The sequence below is a fragment of the Vitis vinifera genome, chromosome 19, assembly GCF_030704535.1.
Source record: "Vitis vinifera cultivar Pinot Noir 40024 chromosome 19, ASM3070453v1".
NCBI lineage: Eukaryota > Viridiplantae > Streptophyta > Magnoliopsida > Vitales > Vitaceae > Vitis > Vitis vinifera.
Window position 1 is genome coordinate 3,082,565 of NC_081823.1, and position 20,509 is coordinate 3,103,073.

The 20,509-nt window shown below is 36.4% G+C and overlaps 2 protein-coding genes across 2 annotated transcripts; both read left to right on the forward strand.

The window, feature by feature from the left end:
- Positions 1 to 158: 158 nt before the first annotated feature.
- LOC100241764 (choline transporter protein 1) lies at positions 159 to 12,340 on the forward strand. Its single transcript, XM_002284821.4, has 10 exons — positions 159 to 626; positions 4,551 to 4,909; positions 5,133 to 5,278; positions 6,243 to 6,426; positions 7,779 to 7,852; positions 7,938 to 8,051; positions 8,696 to 9,052; positions 10,264 to 10,524; positions 11,112 to 11,339; positions 11,886 to 12,340. The coding sequence occupies exons 1-10, from the start codon at positions 442 to 444 to the stop codon at positions 12,069 to 12,071; spliced, it is 2,094 nt and encodes a 697-aa protein (XP_002284857.1). The 5' UTR covers positions 159 to 441; the 3' UTR covers positions 12,072 to 12,340.
- Positions 12,341 to 14,623: 2,283 nt separating this feature from the next.
- On the forward strand, positions 14,624 to 19,958 carry LOC100855163 (uncharacterized; the record flags this gene model as incomplete). Its single annotated transcript, XM_059735496.1, has 3 exons — positions 14,624 to 14,784; positions 17,944 to 18,023; positions 19,004 to 19,958. Coding segments are annotated over 3 exons (297 nt in total), but the record flags the coding sequence as incomplete, so codon positions are not given.
- Between the last annotated feature and the right edge of the window lie 551 nt (positions 19,959 to 20,509).

Consider the following 20,509-nt stretch of genomic DNA (forward strand, 5'->3'; position numbering starts at 1 on the left):
TTTTTTAAAATTATTATCGTCATATTATTTTTATAATAAAATATATTAATATATTGATATGAAAATAAAAACTATTCTAGAAAATCAGTTAAATTTTTAGAACTTAAGGGATTGATTTAAATGAAGAATTTTATTAGGAAAATGAGTAGCTGCCAACTCAAAAACATTCATCCAAGCCACCTGACTGACAAGAACTCTGAAAATTACTACCCAAATAATTTATTAAAGAATATCTTTGTCCAAATCTTACAAAACAAACTATTAAATTAATTAGGTTTTTCTATATTTTTATGTTTGGCTCCATAACCCCATTCACACGCTCCTAGATTAACACTCTCTTCTTCCACTAGGGGCAGCTTTTCTGTGTATGCCCTCTTTTTTACTCTCTCTCTTAAAGCAAAGATCTTTTTCTGTGTCTAGAGTTGGGTTCAGAGGAGGAAGATGAGGGGTCCTTTGGGGGCAGTGATTGGGAGGTACCCATCAAGTGATGGAAGTACACAAATGGGAGGAATCATAAGGCACAACAGGAAATGCAGGGACATTGCTTTTCTTGTTCTGTTCATTGCCTTCTGGGTTGCTATGATTGTTAACTCCAGCTTTGGATTCAACAAGGGAAACCCTTTGAGGTAAACTACAAACAAGCGCTACCCTCATCATGCTTGCTCTTGTTTTGTACATGGGTGTCCTTTATTTTCTTGTATTTTGGTGTTTGGATGCTGGGAAAATGTGGGAATCCCATTGGGGTAACCCGCAAAAGATAGTACCCACATCGTGTATCCTCTCGTTCTGTAAATTGCTATCCTTTATTTTCATGCATTTTGATGATTGGTAGCTGAGGAAATGTGGGAAACCATTGAGGTAATTAACTACAAACACTTGCCGCATCATGTATGCTCTTGTTCCATTTATGGGTGCCCTTTATTTTGATCTCTTTTGATTTGCTGAGAAAATGTAGGAAGCCCGTTGAGGTAGCCTATAACTAAACACTACCTACGTTATGTATGGTCTTGTCCTGTAGTTCTTTATTTTGTTGTGTTTTGATGTTGCTGAGAAAATATAGGAAAAGGAAAAAAAAACAAATAAAATTTTGAATCCGTTGTGTCTTTAACAAACAAGAACCTGCCTTTGGGGGGCCCTAATAGAACAATTTTGCTTGGTTGAGGAAAGATTAAATTATGTTTTTCCCCTCCATTTACTTAGTTTTCTCTGAAAGCAAATGGATGTGATTCAATCAGGGGAAACCCAGTAGGTTATAAACAAGTAGCACTTACACCTTACTTTCTTATAGTCTAAATGGGTATACTTTATTTTCATGTGTTCCATTTGTTTTCCGAATTACAGAAAATAAAAGAAAACTATATTTTGAATGTTAGATTTTTTTCCCCCGGTTTCAGGACTTAGAATGCCCAAATCTCCATTTGGTTTTCTTTTCAAGTTCTAATGTTGTTTTGATACGCTGGTGATTCACATGTTTTTTTTTTACTGTCTATATGATTGCAACATTCATATATAAGGTTTTTTTTTTATAGGCTTTTTAAGGTGAGGGTGAGTCATGCCCTTGCAATAGTGCAACAGTATCTGAGATTGTGTTAATATTATTAAATAAAAGGAAAAGTCCATACACGCATACTTGAACCCCGGTTTTTAGTTCAGGCTTGAACAAACTTGACAGCTGAACTAGGACCACTTGAAAGCGTTGATTGCTAGCAATTTGCTCTTTCGTTTATTTCCCCTTATATACTTAGTAATTAGCAGATAGAGTGATTTGGATGATTTCTAGTTCTGGTTCCAGAGATGGCTGCTTGTATTTGGGGAATGTTGGAGTTTTCGGCTATTAAAAGGTCTCAAGTAATAATTTGGTCATTGGTTTGAACTCTAAAACATTGCTTGTTTTTTGGGAAGATTTTAAGTTTATTGCTAGTTCAAGGTTTAAGAGTTTACATGACATTTGTGTTAGTTACAAGTTTGAAGTTTTTAGTCTACTTTTGGTTGACCATATCAAAATTGATATTTGAGTTGAGTGTTTATGTGGTTTGAGATGAAATCTTGCTTAAAAATTAATTTGGAAAAAGTAGCATACTTCTTAGTAGGAGAGTAGCTAATGTGGAAGAATTAGCCTTGGTGTTGGGGCGTGGAATAGGGAAGCTGCCCACTTCCTATTTGGTTCTCTCTTTGGGAGCCTCTCATAAATCTTACAAGGTGTGGGATGTAGTGGAAGAGAGATTTAGTTAAAGACTAGCGATGAGGAAGAGGCAATTCCTTTCTTAAGAAGAGAGATTTGCCCCAATCAAAAGCACATTATAAAGCCTTCCCAATTTATTTCATATCCTTGTTCATCATTTCAAGACTTGGAAAGATCCAAGAGACATTTTATGGAAAGGTGGCATGTCAGAGAAAAGATCCCATTTAGTTAATTGGACCATAGTTCACTCGGGAAAAGGACAAGGGCCTGGGAATTTGCAATCTCAATGTCTTAAAACAAGGCTTTGTTTGGTAAGTAGAACCAGAGATTTGCTACAGAAAGGGAATCCTTATGGAAAAAAAAATCATAATAGGGAAGTTCAGAGAGGATGAAAAGGGGTGGTGTTTGAGAGGAGTGAGAGTGTGGAAAACCATCAGAAACGAATGGGAGAGTATAAAAAGTAGGTCTGACTTTTCAGTTAGGAATTGGAGAAGGCTTAACTTATGGAAGTACTTATTGTGCAAGGATTTAACCTTGGAAGAAGCAGTCCTAAGTTTATTCTCTTTTGCTTCTAACAATGATGGATGGTTAGCAAAGGCATGGGAGCTGGTTGGGGAAGGGGGTGGCTAGAGCCCCCAGTTTTCAAGGCAATTTAATGATTGGGAGCTTGATGAAATGGAGATTTTCTTTTGGAAATTACATTTGTTGTCAATTAAAAAGAAAGTGGAGGACAAATTGAGATGGAATGAGTCCAAGAGCAACAAATTTTTCATCCTTCTCTAGGGGAGATAAAGAGCCTTTCCGAGGTAGTGTAGTATGGAGCACTTGGGCACTAATGAAGGTCGGTTTCTTTGCCTGGGAAGCATCTTGAGGTAGAATTCTAACTTTAGACCAGCTCAAAAGGAGGTGGTGGACTTTGTCAAATAGGTGTTGTTTGTTCAAAGGCTTGGAGGAAACAACAGATCACTTGCTTCTGTATTGTTCCAAAGCAAGTATGTTGTGGCAGCTAGTTTTTTCTCTCTTTGGAGTGGTTTAAGTGATGCATTCTTCAGTTAGAAGTAACCTGTTGGGTTGACATGGCTCTTTCATGGAGAAGAAAGAAACAAAAAAAAAGAAAAAAACATGGAGGGCTGCTCCCATGTGCTTATTTTGGGCTCTTTGGAAAGAAAGGAACAAGAAGTCTTTTAATGATGTTAAGTAGTTCGAACGAGTAATCAAATCCAATTTCATGTATACTTTTGTGGATTGGGTTAGAGCGCATATAAAGAACCACACAATGACTATGATAGATTTTGTAAATTGGTTGAGCTTAAAGGAAAGTGAAGGGTTTATTTTTTTGTCCTTCACGCCTACATTGGGTGTTTTTTGTATACTTCGTGTGTATTGTGCTACGTGTCCTCTTAGACACTTTAATATATTTTCTCATTTGCCCATCAAAAAAGAAAATGTTAGGATGCAAATTTGTAAACTACTCCCATTTAGTTCTTTTGAATGCAGAAAGAATCACCACACTTGTCATTCAAGCTAAGTGGTTGTAAAGCCATGCCTTGTTGTCCAAGGTTGTTGAGACTAGGGTATTCCCTCAAAAAGGGAGTCCACCACATCAAGTGCTATAAAAATTTCACATCTCAGTAAACTTCAGAAGGAGTTGAATTCTGAAATAGATCCCATAGCACAGAACCATATGGGACTGCAAGCCCTGGTTGATCTAATTCCACGTATTACTACTATGTCCTCTACCCTTATGAGCTATTTCTATTCATCTTCAGAGTGAGTGTACAAGGTGATCAGTGAGGAGGGAAAACTCAGTAATATGGGGTGAACAGGCGATGCTTTTCATACATGGTTAGGTTGTTTTTAGAGGCATGTGCTAGTGTTAGATTTATGAAATCAATGTATTGCAAATTCCCCAACCAAGCTGTCTGCAGGTCATTTCTTTGGAAATCCTTTACACCATATTTTCTGCTAAAGATACTGCTGCTGATTGTGATTTTTACAATGGGCTTTTCCTCATTGCCTCATTTACTAGTTGTTCTTTATCTGTTCAAATATATGGATATTTGATTGCCTCTCTTTCTCAAATCCTCACTACTAAAAGTGTGCGAATGTCTAGCCATGATTTTGCAGTTGATTGGTATCTTCTTTGTTAACATTAAGCAAAAATGGTGCCCAGTTGGTTGCTTTACAATATGTTGTGCATGTGCCTCTGCCTTTGACAAAACAATATCGATCAAGTTTAAAAGGACAATGGCATTAACCTTTATCTATTTATTGCACTAGCAGTTAAGTGGATGAGTGTACTATTTCTCGCTTCCTTTCCCTTTATTTTTTTTTCACAATTGTGAGTGGTTGTGCATTATCTTTCCAGGCTAACTTTTGGGTTGGACTACGAAGGAAATGTTTGTGGTAACCGGCATGCAAAACGAAACCTTCGGGAATTAGAACTCAGATACTGGGTTAATCCTAATCAAGTTTACCAAAGTGGTTTGAAGAACAGCGGATTCAAGCTGTCCAATGCCCGGAGCATCTGCTTGATGGAATGCCCTATCCCCTCGGAAGATTCACTAAATTGGGTCTGTGATTATCCAGAGGGAGATATCCATCTAACAATGGATGACTGGATTGACAGGAATTATGATTATTTTGAGTTCCTTACTCCAGATATGAGAAACACCTCTCTTCAACTTCAAGGCCCTTGTTACCCTGTCATATTTCCCAGTGTTAATGGTAACTGAATTTGATTGTGTTCTGAGTATTGTTAGTTTCAAATCATGTTCAATGTTCTAACTGTTTGAAAATGCATAAATGTACTTTTGCACGTTCATACACATAATATTCTGAAAGGTAGAAACTATTTCAGTTAATTAATATATTTGTTTTTCAACATTAATGGGTAATATTTCTTGGGTAGATTTAAGTATTCTGTTTCTTAATCCTTTCTGTTTTCCAGTTTTCTGGAGCTGCCAATTTATTGCTCGTGCATCAAATATGTCTTTGCGGCACTGGCAGCAGATGGGTGGAGTGAAAATCAATGAGGACATTGTAATAGACAAATCCATTCATCGGTCTATCAATTCTCGGTCATCTGTCTTAAAGGTTTAGTATGCCTTGCCCATATGACTTCTTTAAAGTCATTATTCTTGTAGAAGTATCAAGGATAATTTACAAACTAATCTATGTAATTTGAAATCTTTATTAAATTTTGCTTGAAATTGCCACTTAATATTTTGAGAAAGGTCCTAGTACTGTCCATCTGATTTAAACATGTCAATTCTGTTTTAGGCATCTGTTAACATGCCAAATTTTCTAAGATCTTAAGCTTTTAGGGCTCCTGCCACATATGGTCCTACACCTGCATGTGGACAGACAAATTAGTGATTACAGATTGGAGATACTACTAGCTAATTATAGCTTTGATACCATGTTAAGCTATTAAGTTTTGTAGAAGCTTAAGCTGTTGCCATATAAGCCCACAATATCTACCAAAGTGACAGCAACCATTATCGATTCATAGATAGAAGATGAAATTATGAACCATCTCTTTATGCGCCCATGTGCAAGAGTGAAGGATTCTGCCTATATTAACTTGTGTTGTTTTTTTCTTGTGTTGCTGCTGTCAAGCATACAGAGTGTTAATGAGAGAAAATTTCAGATTTTTAACTCTTATTATCCTATGGATAAAACCTGCAATCCACTTTTTTTTTGTCTTACAACAGGATGGAGTTAATTGTTAATAGTTCTAGCTTATTGGTATGTTCCTCGAGTTACACATGCATGTGACCCACCATATCATCCAATTGAACCAGCCTATAACAATAGAAATGTTGAGGAGACCTACTAGTCCATGATCACTCAATTAGTGGCTGCATGTCAGACACTCCCATCAACCCATTGGTCCTTGACAAAGAGGTTACAGGTATAGGATCATCATTTTCCACGTAGAATTTTGTAGATATATTATTCCTCGTTTTTTTTAATATTTTTATCTTGCTTTTGGACATATATGCATATTGTGCATTCTACAGCTTGAAAATTCATCACCTGTGTGTTGTATTTGCAGAGATACATGGCTGACATTGCAAAGTCATGGCCAGTATTGATTGTTTGTGGAGGAATCTTGCCACTGTTTTTATCGGTGATTTGGTTGTTGATGATTCGGCATTTTGTTTCTGGAATGCCATGGATAACAGTTATTCTCTTCAATGTTCTCATAGTATCAGTCACAATGTTTTACTACTTAAAAGGTGGGAACTAATAGCCTTTTACTGTTTTCTCCTTGGAGGCTGTTTTGGAAACACAAATTTGGGTGCTTGTGTATCTTCATCTGGCTTCTGTTTGTGAAACTAGGATGCTCATGAAATACTTTCAGCAATCTCTGTTTTAAATTTTTGAACTGCTCTCCATTGTGTGTTTACAAGCTGCTTAGATATCTTAATGTTTAGCTGCCATATTTCCTTGCTTCTCAGACAGCTTTATTTCATATAGCAATACAATTCTGAATCACTGTATCTCAAGCATGGGAGTTGTTGATTTTGTGACATTCCATTTTATAACATCCAATTGGAATTGGGTGTTAGTCTGAAATACAAGCCTTTGGGACTATGTCTTCAGAATTTGTTACACTTGGGGGAACAAAATAATGATGTGACATTGGATGACCATTGGGAAGTATAATATGATAAATGTATTCATATTGTGAGGATATAATTTAACAAATAGGAACATACACTCCATATTTATATTTTGGCATTAACCTATATGTGGAAGAAGAAAAGCAAGATATCTATGAATGAAATTTGTAAAGTATCTAAGAAATTTAAAACTGTGTCCTGTCCACCACAAATAGAATTTCTATCTTTTTGTAGGTGTATAACTGTGGGATAGAATGTGCATATCAACATTGGCACTTGGTATGCTTTTTAAGTTGGATTACATTGTGATATTATCTAATGAGCCACTCAACCTGACAAAACTTCAGCTAGTTCAAGTCTTCCACACGAATCCTTTTTCACTTTTTTATTCTTCTGCTACATGTTATCATGTGTCCTTTCTCCTGTCCTGGAAATGTTTTAAACTTGAGGAATATCTGAGCTGATGTCCTTGACTGGGACGATCTCTAACTTCTCAACTATCTTATTTGTTGCTTTCTACTGATCCATGTCTACATTCCTACTATAGTCATACTTATTCTGTAAATATTTGTTATGACATGTTTTTACATAAAACATGGATGGATCAATTAATGGTTGATTGCATGTTGCTTTGTGAACTGTTTATTTACTGCTTATTTGCCGTGTGGCAACTGTAGACCATGAAAACTCAATTTAATAGTTTATTGCTATCACTTGTATGGGCATTTTTGGCACATTCACTTCTTTCCTATAAATCCTCTGGATGGTTGAACTGGAGACCTTGTTATGTTTTCAAGTCTTTAAATGTGCTATTACTTCATGTCCCATGTATGTCTTTTACTTGAGTAAATTCAAGCATATTGTTCATCTTTGACGATATCAAATTTCTTCATTTTATTTTATTGAATGTGTGAATGGTTATCAATGGCATTTGATGCTAAATCTATTCTCTTCTTTGCTTTCAGCTGGATGGATTGGGGATGATGCCATCTCCCCCATCATTGGTGAACATGACCCATATTACAGCGTATTTGGAAGGGTAAGTTGCCATAATTAACCAATCCCTTATATTTGGGAACTCTGGATATATATCTGCATTTCCTCAATTGTTTTGCTTCTTTCAGGAGCTAACTCATCTTCGTGTGGCTGCTGTTATTATGACCGTTGTAATGATTACTTCTGTCCTCTCATCTATTGCAATTGTCCGACGTATCCTTATGGCAACATCTGTCCTGAAGGCAAGTACAATGTCTAAATTACTATAAAAAATGAAGCAATAAATAAATAGTTTTCGCAAGAATTGTCTATAATGCCTCAATAATAGGGCTTTTGGGGTATAGCATTAAAAATGTTTTGTTCAAATTTATTTCACAAAACTAAAGTTCAAAGCCAAAATATTGATTCAAGTAATACAAAAGTTTATGTTAAACTTCTGTCACCATAGAGATGGGATTACTTTGTAAACAATTTTGGAAGTTCTCTGAAGTTTAGAACTATGATGAAAAGATACTGTTGTATGCCGGTGCACTTGTGGGAGTTGGATTAACCATTTTCAAGTGCCATGTACCTCAAGTTCATTGTTTCTTGAGGTGAAAATGCAAGGCAATGTGTTTCCTTTTTGCATGGTAACAGGCATGAAACAGATTTCTTAGTTTCTAAATGTGTCAGAAGAGTGTTATATCCAAGGTGGATAGAGGTCCTTTGTATCTGTATTTTTGGCGATTTTATTTTCTTTTGTCAAAATTTTCACTGTTTCTTTCAAGATAAAATTGTAATGTGCCAATCCATATAACATATTTTATTCTACTAACTATGCCAGGGTAACTGGGTCTATAGATCACATACTTTCTTGTAACGTTCTATTACTTGAATCTATATACAGGTTGCTGCGAAGGTTATAGGAGAAGTTCAGGCACTCATAATTTTCCCAATTATGCCATATCTTATTCTTGCAATCTTTTACATAAACTGGCTTTCAGCAGCTCTCTATCTGTTCAGTTCTGGTGAGATCCTCCAGAATGACTGCAACTCCAACTGCTGTGCTTATGATCTTGCATCAAAACGGGTGAACTGTGATCGCTGCTGTGGTTATAGTATCCATTACACACCACATATTGCCATCGCTATCCTCTTCCACCTGTTTGGGTGTTACTGGGTTACCCAATTTTTTATAGCATGCTCCTCGACTGTCATTGCGGGTTCTGTTGCTTCCTATTATTGGGCTCGTGGTGAAACATCTGTAAGTTAGCGAGCAAGATACTTAAATTAACAATTCTGGCATGTCTATGCTACATGGAGTCTTCAAATGTGAGGCAGCATATGCCCATATTTGTGGTCGCATTCAAACACAAACCCACTATAGTTTTCCCATCCAAAGCCCTTTTCGAGCATGTTTTTTAATCATAATTTTTTTTACAAAGCTTTTGCTACTAAATAGGATTATATGTTTGTGCCCTTCGGCCTTGAAGTTTTTCAGAATGACATCTAGTTGTCAGGTTCTGAAATCTGTACCCTGATTAATGAACATAGTTGCATCCTGACAGGTGTATGCAAACTTGAAAATTGACCTGGTTCTTCGAAACTTGAGTTGAAGGATACTCTTGTCTTAGTTAAGTCTAAAACATTTTTGTGAACTTAATTTACTCATTGACATTTTTACTGGTTAGTTTTATTTCTCATTTTCTTTTGAGGTCAATGCTTGAACAGTGTAAATGTACTCTCTTTAAGCTTTTTCTGAGCGTATGTCACTGACTTATGACCAGAGTGGACAATACATCAGCCCAAACCAAAGGTTGTTGAACTTTGAATGATTTTTTTTTATAGGTAAAAGCAATTGTATTGAAAATTTAAAAATATACACGACATATACATAGCAGCGAAGAAGCAAAAAGGCGTGAATACACAAAAACCAACAACCACACCCTACGAAAAACCTAACCAATCAACAAAACCTAACATTGAGATATAGAACCATCCCCAATGTACAATTTAACCCAATCCCAAAAAAAAAATATAAAAAGGAGCTTTTAAATGTTTAGTCCAAACTTTCACAATTCTCGAAGACTCCTATTTCTCTCCATCCAAATGGACTCAAAAAGGTATGAGGGAACAACTTTCGAAGCCTTTTCCTTTTTCTTTCAACACAAGAGTCTCCCCAACTCAAGAGCAACCCTCTCACAGAAGATCCTGTGAAATCAGACAATCTAATAAATAATATAAATAGACCTAAGGATTTTTACTTTTTAATCTCTTTGTTTGCTGATTGTATAGTTCCTCTCCCCATTTATGCAATATAGACTCTGTATTCATAATCATTTGTAAATAACATGAGAAAAGGATTGTTTGCAACTTGAGGCACTTAAGATCAAATTTGTTTTCTTTTTTGTTAAATTGTATGTCCTTGTGCATTGATTTCTTCTGATTGACCGCCTTTACTTTTTTCAAATGTAGCCAGAGATTCCGTTTCTTCCAGTTTTTTCCTCCATGAAGCGGTTGATGCGTTATAGCCTTGGGTCTGTGGCCCTTGGCTCCCTGACTGTATCATTTGTTGAATCAATCCGCTTTATGCTTGAATCGATTCGTCGCAAATTGAAAGTTTATAATATGATGCCTGAAAGCCGGGTCGGAAGGGTGGCATTTTATTTTTCTCAGGGTTTCCGGAAATGTATCGAATGGACCATCAAATCAGTGAACCGCAATGCATATATAATGGTAATGTCAAAAAAATTTGTTTCTGGCCAGTGTATGTGTTTGTTGTTTATGTGCTTGTGTGCTCTTTGGTTTCAACTGCTAGGTAGTCATTCTTCTTTCACAGGGAAGAATAATTTTATCAACACAAAGGATAAAAAACAATGCAAGCCCCAACACTTCCCTCGATGTGGCAGGCATGCTAAGATGGATCGGTTCCCTAGGAGGGACCCGTTCCTAGAAGATCATTTTATTTGGTTATAATTGCTGTAGCGATAATTAGGTGCTCCTGTCATTGTTTTTCATCCCTCTCTTCAAAGAACTGCCATGGCCAGCAGTCCTGTTGGTTTTTCATAAGATGGGTCAAACTAGATCTTGAGGAAGCCTAGCTACTAGCAAGTCGGTTTCCGATGAATTAAATTAAATAAGAAGAATTTTACAAGGCAAACGGAAACTAGCCATCAGTTTAAACTGCCCATTTTTCCATATTTGGACTAATACTGTGTTAGGACTAAAAATTAGCACAAATCTCTATTCTGACACTCTTGACTTTTTTCTTTATTGAATACATGATCTAATTGATATCTTGACTAAGTGCTTGTGACTTGCAGATTGCTATAACAGGTAAAAGTTTTTGTAGAGCTTCTGCCATTGCAACAGAATTGATCATCAGTAATATCCTTCGAATAGGGAAGGTCAATGTGATTGGAGATGTTATTCTCTTTCTTGGGAAGTTGTGTGTCAGCCTTTCAAGTGCTGTTTTTGCCTTCCTCATGTTGGATACTCACAAATACAGATCTGCACATAACAAAATCTCCTCCCCATTGTTCCCTGTGCTGGTATGTTCTTTATGATTTAATTAAACTCAGAACTTTAATTCTATATCCTCTTCAAATGATTTAATTCCAAAATCTCCTTTTTGGAACGGAAAGCAAAATGTCAATCCCTTTTGTTCTCACTAGCCCTAGACCATAGGAAATCCAAGGATGAAAAGGTAGTATGTTGGTGTGTTAGCTGGACAAGATGAGTATAATTCTACCTCCATGAGAAAGATAGGCTTTCTTCCAACCATCCAAAATAAGCCACTTGTGGCTAATAGGATCACCAAAATCCCAAGTTCTGACACTGCATCTACAAGAAGGCTGTGGCACTTAAAAGGCTCATTGCTTGTCTCACCACCTTATAGACCTGATGATTTGAATAGAAAACAAACCACAAACACTAAACATGTCATGATGTACCACAATGTGTTTTTATTTGTACTTTCAGCGTGAAAAAGATGCACCAATACATTTTTCAGAAAAACTAGTCCAGTTCTTTCTCCAATTTTTCGATTATCATTCTAAGGCCACTAATACTCATGGAATATCTTGCATTTTATGCAGGTATGCTGGGGGCTTGGCTATGTTGTTGCCACTCTATTCTTTGGAGTGGTGGAGATGTCAATTGATACCATCATCCTTTCATTCTGCCAGGATTCTGAAGAGCACCAAGGAACAGCCCAATATGCTCCTCCCCTTCTCATTGAGACGCTCAATGACCAAAACGAGATGCAGAGACTTACCCAATGACCCTCCTAAAACACCCCAGATTTTTGTTTCTCCTTTTTTCATATTTACTAGAATTCGAGAATCTTATGATATTTTATATGCAGTGGCCTGTTCTCCTTTCCCATCTCCTTTGTTTGCCCTGTCCTCCCTGTTTTTGCTTCTCTTTTTCTAGCTGGTCTGTTTCACTGGAACTGTTTTGTTCTCATGTATATATTTTGTTGCTTGCTTGACAAAGTTATGGTCCATTGAAGGCTTCTATTGAAAGAAAGAATCATGATTATCAAGGTTAATCTTCTGCTCTGAAAATAATGAAATTCAGGACCCTCAGATATGATGAGGTAGCCATGCAAGATGGGACTGTGAAGGAGCCCATTCTATTGAAAGTTATATAAATGATAAAATTTGAGTCCAATTGACATGGGGTGAAGTTATCAACAAATGAGAATGTAAATCAATAATGGAGTATGCATGTTACACTAAATCAACTAGCAGAACAAGATTTGGATGGAATTCAGTAGGAGCAAATTGCAGATTCCTTGAACAAGAAGTCTATCAACACAAATATCAGAGTCCTCAAATGCAGCTAAGGATATGTTTGGCAATTGACAGACTAGATCTCCAAGAAGCATTGAAGGCTGAAAGCACCATGTTTCTGCATGACCAACTTAATCTGAGCTATCATCCCTGCTGCAGCTCTATGACAATGGACAGCCTCATATCTGTTCTGCACAAAAGTTTAGCAGTTCCATAGAAATTGCATTTTGTTCATCCCAACTATTTTTAAAATCAAGGGCTTAAAGGTTAAGACCTTGACATTTTTCCTACAACTTCTCTTCCTCGAAAGTCACTATTCCTGGAGGGAATAGAGTAAGGTCTTTACCTAATAACCAAAGTCACTATTCAAGAAAGCATCCTTCTATATTTATTTAACAAGAATTATATTTGCATCCACCTAGTCACTTCATACCTCCACCCTATTTACATATTCATTTTAAAACATTAACCCTACTAACACATCTACAAATTTTTTTTAATATACTTTAAACACCTGAACCCATCGGAGCTGTGGTGAAAGCAAGTCTCATGAAGCAATTGTCAATGCTCATGGACCCAAACATGGGTGATCAATCCATGACCAGGATGAAGCTTGAATGAAGTTAAGTAGAGGTTTGAATTGACTAATGTTGAAGAATCACTAAATGAGTTGTGGTTAGGGGTGAAATGTCATTCAAACCCAAAGCTAACTAGCTCTACTTGAAATGCATTGAGGTGTAGCAGTTGAATGGACAGCCAAGAATAAAACAATATTTCGATGCAGACCATGAAAGAAAACCAAATCGAGACAAATTCTGAATACTAAATCTAGCCTCAAAAGGTTAAGATCAACCAATGAGATAATGGAGAATAAGCTTCGTCGTCCAAAGGAATACAGTTATTCACACCTACTTTTTTTCTCTTAATTTTTTTCTTTTCAACAACAAATCCTAAGTCAAAATCCTTTCTTTAAAGTTTTTTGGTTTACAAAAAAAATAAAAAATAAAAAACATTTGAAATAAAGTCAAAGCTAATGCCAACCTTTTTATATATCTTTTAAATCCACAAAATAATATTATGTTTATAATAAATGAATATTTTTTAGGGTTTATGTTATATATATAAATTTTAATAAAAAATTGTTGATAGTTAAAAAAAAATAGTTAAGAAATAATTTAAAAAGTGTTTTAGAAGTGAGAAATTAAAAAAAAAAAATGAAAGAGAAATGAAAAACAAAACAATTGAATTTTTTGATGCTACAAAGTGGACTTTGAAAGTACGAAATTATAGTTTTGAATTAGGGTGCAACTTGGATAGGCTGATGACCCAACCCAATGTTTAGCATGCTTGAGCAATCAATCTTAATACTTGGGTTGGGTTTAGATTAGGTTTTTGCAGCCTAAACTCAATTTGGGTTGAGGTTGGGTCATAATTTGAACAACTCAAGTCTAATCCAATTTAATGTTTTTATAATATTTATGATGTATATTATCTTATATAATAATATTCATTTTATTTTTTTAATTTCTTTTAAATACCAAGTTATATATTACATCATATATTTTTTTCATTTTTTTATAAAGATATATAAATTTATTTTTACCTTTTTATTGTTTTATCTTGAAATTTTATCTTATTTACTATTGGAATTTTTATATAAATATATAGAAAAAAAAACATTATAAATGGATTTTGACTTGCAATCCTATTAAATCAAGTCCAATCCAATCCCAATCCGAATTTAAAGAAATTAGATTAAATTAAGTTTGATTGAGCAATTTGAGTTAATAGTTGGGTTGGATTGAGCTTGATCGTTTCTTAATTCGGGCCAGACTGGATTAGTCATCATCAACCCAACCAATCCACTCAAGGTATAAACTTAATTTCAAACAATACTAACTTAGAGGGTATTTTGGTTATTTCATCAAAAGTCATTTTTGTTTTAAAAAATTCTTAATTCGGGTAAATGTACGGAGATATCCGATGGATGCAAATCTAAACACTCTTATTTAATTTAATTATTAAAATTCAAATGACTGAAATACCCCTCAATTAGTCTCCTTTCATTTTCAGTTCTTTCGGTTCTCCTCTCTTGTACACTCTCACTGCTCCAGCTGATCTCAACGGTCGGCGGTATCGCTCTCTCCGCCGGTGCTCTCTCTTGCCGCTCTCTTTGGCATACGTATTTCACTTTTCTCAGGTATATACACTGCAATTTTCTTCTCAAATATCTCTAATGGGAGTCAATAAGGTCTATTTTGTTGGTATTAGGGTTTTGATTTTTAGCTTGTATTTTGCATTTTTATTTTTCGAGTAAAGGAAACCTTGGACATATAATCTGCATATACCAGCATCAAAATGCAATTTTGTATATATGTATGTGTGTGTTTATATATATGTATATACTTATATGAAGAACTGGGATACTGGCCTTTTTATCATCTAGTGCATGGACAAACGGTGAAGTTCAAATGAACACCTAATGATTAGGGGTTGCTGTCATCGATGATTATAACTATCTGCAGCCAGCCTTACTGCCTTATGAGGTAGGCTTCCTTAGCAATTTTGAAGTAAAGGATAAGGGAAGTGAAGACGAGAGGAAAGGAAAGAAAAACGAAAGGAAAGTTGCATACATGTTTTGAGTTCAATTAGTTTTTCCCACACTCTTTTCTCAACTTCTCTCACTTCTTGAAGAAACTGAAAAGGAGATCAGCTCCCTTCTGAAGAAACTGGAGTCAGGAAAAGGGCGCAGGGTTAGGGTCTCGGGCGGGAAAGAGGAATCTTCCCTCGGCATCCCATTTTGAGAGGGAAATCCGTAAAATGGGGTGCTCAATTAATTACAACAGTTCTCCCCGCCTTGTCAGGGGAAGGGGGAGGAGCACCGGGGTTTCAACACCCGTTTTGTTAGGATGTTGTATTGATTTTAGTGCTGGTAGAGGGTTTTGGGTTGTGGTTGGGTTCAGGGGTTGGTTGTTTTGTTAGGGTGGTAATTGTTTGCTTTGTTTTTTCTTTCTCTTGCTTGCCTTGTGGCCCTTTTTGTATGCTCAGTGTGTACTCTGTTGCGTCATTTTGCAAACACTTTTAATTTATTCTCCTAATTTACCTATCAGAAAAAACAAAAATAATCTCACAAATAGAAGTGAGAAATTTCAAATGTGTAAATTTTTCCTTATTTTCTCTTTTTATCCTCTTTTTTTTCCATTACAACCAAATAAGGGAAAGTAACATTTCCTGAATATTTTTTTTTTTCTTTCTTTTATGTCCTTGCGCAGATATATATAGCCTAAGAGTTTGTTTCCCTTTATTTATTTTTATATTTTTATCAGAAGATACAGCCTAAGAGTTACAGTTATATAGATTATCTACAAAATTGACTTATCGGTCCTTTATCTTTGCAATAGTATCCCTATGGCTGCAACATAGTTTGAATCTAGGCCATACATTTACAGCCCTCAACTTCATTGTGATGAGGATGGCGGGTTGTCAAGGCTCGAGTAGGAAAGGAGTGCAGGGGACTGAGAGGAGAGGAGAGGAGAGTGACATGGGTTGGCCCTTGGCAGTAGCCTCAAGTAGGAATGGAGTGCTCTTAGAATTGACTCGAGGGTTATTGGGGATGGGGAAAAAATTCCTACCTTCAAATGATGGAGTTTTTCTGTATTCAAACCAGTCAAATGGGTTTACTGCATAAGTAGTCTACTTTGTCTTGATGAATGACAAGTCTTTGGCTTCATGCATCAAATCTAGGGATACACTGAGTTTGCATGGGACCATAATCTCCATTCCCAGCTGTTATCCTACCATGCATTATTAACCTATTACCTTATAGCTTTAGCTTTATTCATTTGTTTTTGTTAAATTTGTAGTCTAACATGGTATTGGAGCTCTAGCTAACTAGAGGTCTTGAGTTTGAGTCTCTCCCTCCTTTTAACCTCCATCCTTTTATTGGGGAACTGAGAATGTTAGCCTAGTATGCATTGTGTGATGGTATATAAAGGCATTTGGAGTGGTTGTAAGACAAATTCAAGGACTACCTTTGCATAAGAAGTGAGGTATATCTCTACATCACTAACCATGGGGGCATGTTGACCTCATTCCCTAATCAGCCCTAAGGGTAGATCAACGGTACCTCTTGGAGATCTCCTTTACCAATTGGGTGAAAAAAGGTCATCTTTAATGCAGAGAGAGAAAAATTAACACTCTACTTACAAATATCATCCTAGTCAAATCATAGAATGATCTTTCTTAGCCTTTGCCACACATGCGCATCCAATTTGTGTGGGCATCCTAGACACTTGGGGATCTTTCCAACTAGTAGGCATCCATTCCAAGTGCGAATTTTGTCTTATTATAAGGATAAACTAGATATGGCCTGAATGTGGTGATGCAAACTATGTGAAGTCATATGAATGTAGAACAACTTGAAATGCATTGCTGTGGCCATTGCCCACATGGCAACATGTAAATCCAATGTGTCATGTGGGATCATGTAGCATAAATGGCTAGGTCCAAATGGAGGGTGCAAAATTGAACATCAACATAGTGTTAAAATAGTTTCTTAGGTTTGCAAAATTATTTATTATTAAGTTGCCAATTGATTTAATTTATAAATATATTGCCATTGCTTACTTTAAAAAAAAAAAAAAAAAGTTACTGATTGATTTAAAGCTTAAGTTGATGGATAGTGGACCAACAATGTATATCAAACTCATTTTAGCTTTAGCCCAAACACATAGCCCCACGAGTAGCATTTTTTGAACTCACACATGAGCTTAATAAATTGGAGAAATAAACATGCAGATATTTAAACTCATGACCCCCTCTAAACAAGGCTTCAATATCATGTCAAGCTCCCAATTGACCTATAAGTTTAAGTTATTAGGTAGTGGATCAGCAATGTATTTATTTGTGCTTTAGGCTTGATATTGTTATCGTTCATTGTTGCTAGGCTACATAGTTAAATGGAGCCTGCATAGATAGTGCCTGAATGAGACACCATGGTGAGTAAATTGTCCGTGTCTAACCACATTTTTTCACTTATCAAGAAAATTAAGAAATCCATGTTGGTATCCACTTTGGTGTATAGAGAAGCAGCGAAATGAAATTTTTCCTTCCTACCAAAACCAACCCATCTTGAATGTCTGAAATTTTCTATTCATGTGTGCCTCTTTAATTAGGCACCTATTTGTTTGTCTTCAAACTTGTTACAGTTTTTGGGTTTTAAGTTCCATCCTATTTTGTTTAAAGGTTCCTGATAGTATACAATATTGCTCTTGATCCTTTAGAGAGCACTGGATTGTTTTATCAGTAAAGTGATTTGGCATTTTATATACTATTAAATTAGTTTGCTGGATTTTGGCAGCTATATGGGAAACAGAGGGGTTATTGGGGATAAATGGTCGTCAAGAATTCTGTGGCTTGTTGCAATTGGAAGTGCAGCTGGTATGCATATCCAACTTTCTTCCTGAATTCTTGCTTAGCAGAATTTTTTAACTGCCAAAGTTGTATACTAATGACTTATTCTAACCAATTGCTTCAGCTATCATTTCTTTCCTCCTTGCTCAAAATTCTTTATGTTTCTCATTCACTCTACTATGATTATTACTTGTTTAGGCCTATATATGGTTGCTGTAGAAAGGCAAACACAGAACAGGCAAAAAATGATGGCTGAAAAGTTAAAGGCTATGGATTTAGACAGTGGTGAAGAAGCCTAAGTACAGACATGTCAAATTGTTGATTTTAATGCCTATGCAGCGCTTCTCTGGTTCCCCAAATTGGGTCCTTTGACTAGTTACAAGGTGGCCTTTGGTTTTTTGCAGACCCATATGAGAATGTTTTCAGAGTGATACTTTTCACTTCCTGAGATAATAAATTGTTTATTTCACACCTTTAAAGGGCAGTTTTTTGCTCTTTCATTTGATCTCAATCTTTTCATGGCTACCAGTAGCCAGCTATTTAGCAGGCTATAATTTTTTTTAAAATTGTTTGGTGAAATAACTTCAATACTAATTCTATCCTCAAAGAGAAGTATTTTGTTGCCTAGTGTCTATTTTTTGGTTTGTTGTTGAATATGTTGTCGGGTGGCCCATCATTGCACAAAACTCTCAATTGTACTTGTATTTTCACCTATAGAATAATACCATCCTCAAGGCTATTCAGTGATGCTACTTAAGCTGTGGGTGGGGCATTTTTTGTTCAGTCTCCTCACGCTCATTGTTCTACTTGCTTCAAGCTAGGTTATCTTACTGTTGATCCATCTTATTCAAGGATAATGATATTCTTCTTTCACATGTGTAGCACTTAGTTGAAAATCCATGCTAATCACATCTTCGTTTCATTCCAATATTGTTCTGTCAACTTCAGAAAAACTATTCTCACTTGAACTTGTCTGACTAGTAGCCTGATGTTGAGTTAAACCGCAGAGAAACCAAGCTTCACACGGGTCCAAGCTATAGCTAGAGTGATGAACTCAAGTTGAGGTTCAACCCAACTCTCCCATGGGGACCGCTACTGGTGTTAAGTTGCATCACCAGCCTAAATTCAGGAACTTTTGTGGAGGCCCTCCTCTACTCAACTCACAATAGGATGATGACTCCGGGATTACAGCACAACCGAATGAAGGCTTTTGGTGCCTTCCCTCCCTCTCTCAGACTAAGCAGGCACTAGGAGCTTCAATAATATGTATATATACGCACATGGAAGGGGCACTTAATGTTTAGAGGCATGCAAGGCACTCAGATTGGCAGATAATGGCTACAGCAAAGGGTCTTCATATTGTGTCGTTTGTGATGCTGTGTTTAAGACTGCTATTCTCGTACAGTCCTCATGTCTAGTAATGAGAAAGCAAAGGACCTTCACTCTCATGCGGAGGATGGAGTTGGATCTGGTTCAGGTATGGTGGATGGCAGTGGCGATAGAAGTGTGACTCTTCTCTATGATTGGTCGTGTGGGTCTGAATCGGGTTGTCCTCATTGCCCTAACCATGGTGTGTGCGAGTCCTGCGATTGTGCATTCTGTGGACCACCATGCTGTAATCCTTTTGATCCATCATGTTCAGGATGGGTCATGGGTCTGGGTCTGTCACCCATTGCTTCCACCACCAAACCTGGGCTTATACCTCTGCAACAGACAGCCCTCTGCATAAGGTCCCTAGCATCCCTAAGCAAGCTGAGATCAACACCTCAGTTAATCGCTGCAACACCATCCCATTATATGAGCCACTCACGACTTCCATGTTTAGCTAGCTCATGCTTTCTACTTGCTGAGTAGGTTTTCAAAAATAAATGGGCTCATTTCCTTATCAGTTTTTGCTCTCTTTCCTGATCAAAATTAGAGGTATTATTAGCCTCTATGATACAATAATAATTCCTATACTCATAGATCTCTCCCATCCTGATTAAGGTAAAATCATCCCAGATCTACATACAATAAAAAGATGTGTGTGGGAGTAGATGGAAAGCATTTTAATATCATAGGACTAAACTTTTGAGTTACCAAATTTTCTAAAAGCCCAACCAAATGTATATCATAATTTAAATCCCCTCACATACCATCACATAACACCTGAAGACATCCTTCATTTAAATATTGAACAACCAATTTTCTTAAAACCTTCAACCGTTGGAATCTAGACCCACGATATGTAACATGCTTGTAACATAAAACATGATCCTCACTCAGCTCTCTCATGATTCTCACTCTCTCATGCTTCTCACTGAGCTCTCTCCCTAATGTGGTCCATTTCATGCATATGGGAACTCAAAAGGTAAATTGCGGCAATCTCGAGTATCTCATATGAGCTGTGTCAAGCTCCTCATGTTATTTTCAATCATTTTCCCATTCAAATTGAAATAGAAGTTTGGAGAGGAATGCATCGTCAATGTCTTAGAAAGGGGTGAAAACATTGAGAAAATCTTGGGGAAGTCTGT

Bases quoted from the DNA above. Each gene is read 5' to 3' on its own strand.
- LOC100241764 (XM_002284821.4), top strand. From the start codon at position 442: ATGAGGGGTCCTTTGGGGGCAGTGATTGGGAGGTACCCATCAAGTGAT. The intron at 9,053-10,263 runs GTAAGTTAGCGA...TTTCAAATGTAG, and splicing joins GGGCTCGTGGTGAAACATCT to CCAGAGATTCCGTTTCTTCC. The intron at 10,525-11,111 runs GTAATGTCAAAA...TGTGACTTGCAG, and splicing joins ACCGCAATGCATATATAATG to ATTGCTATAACAGGTAAAAG.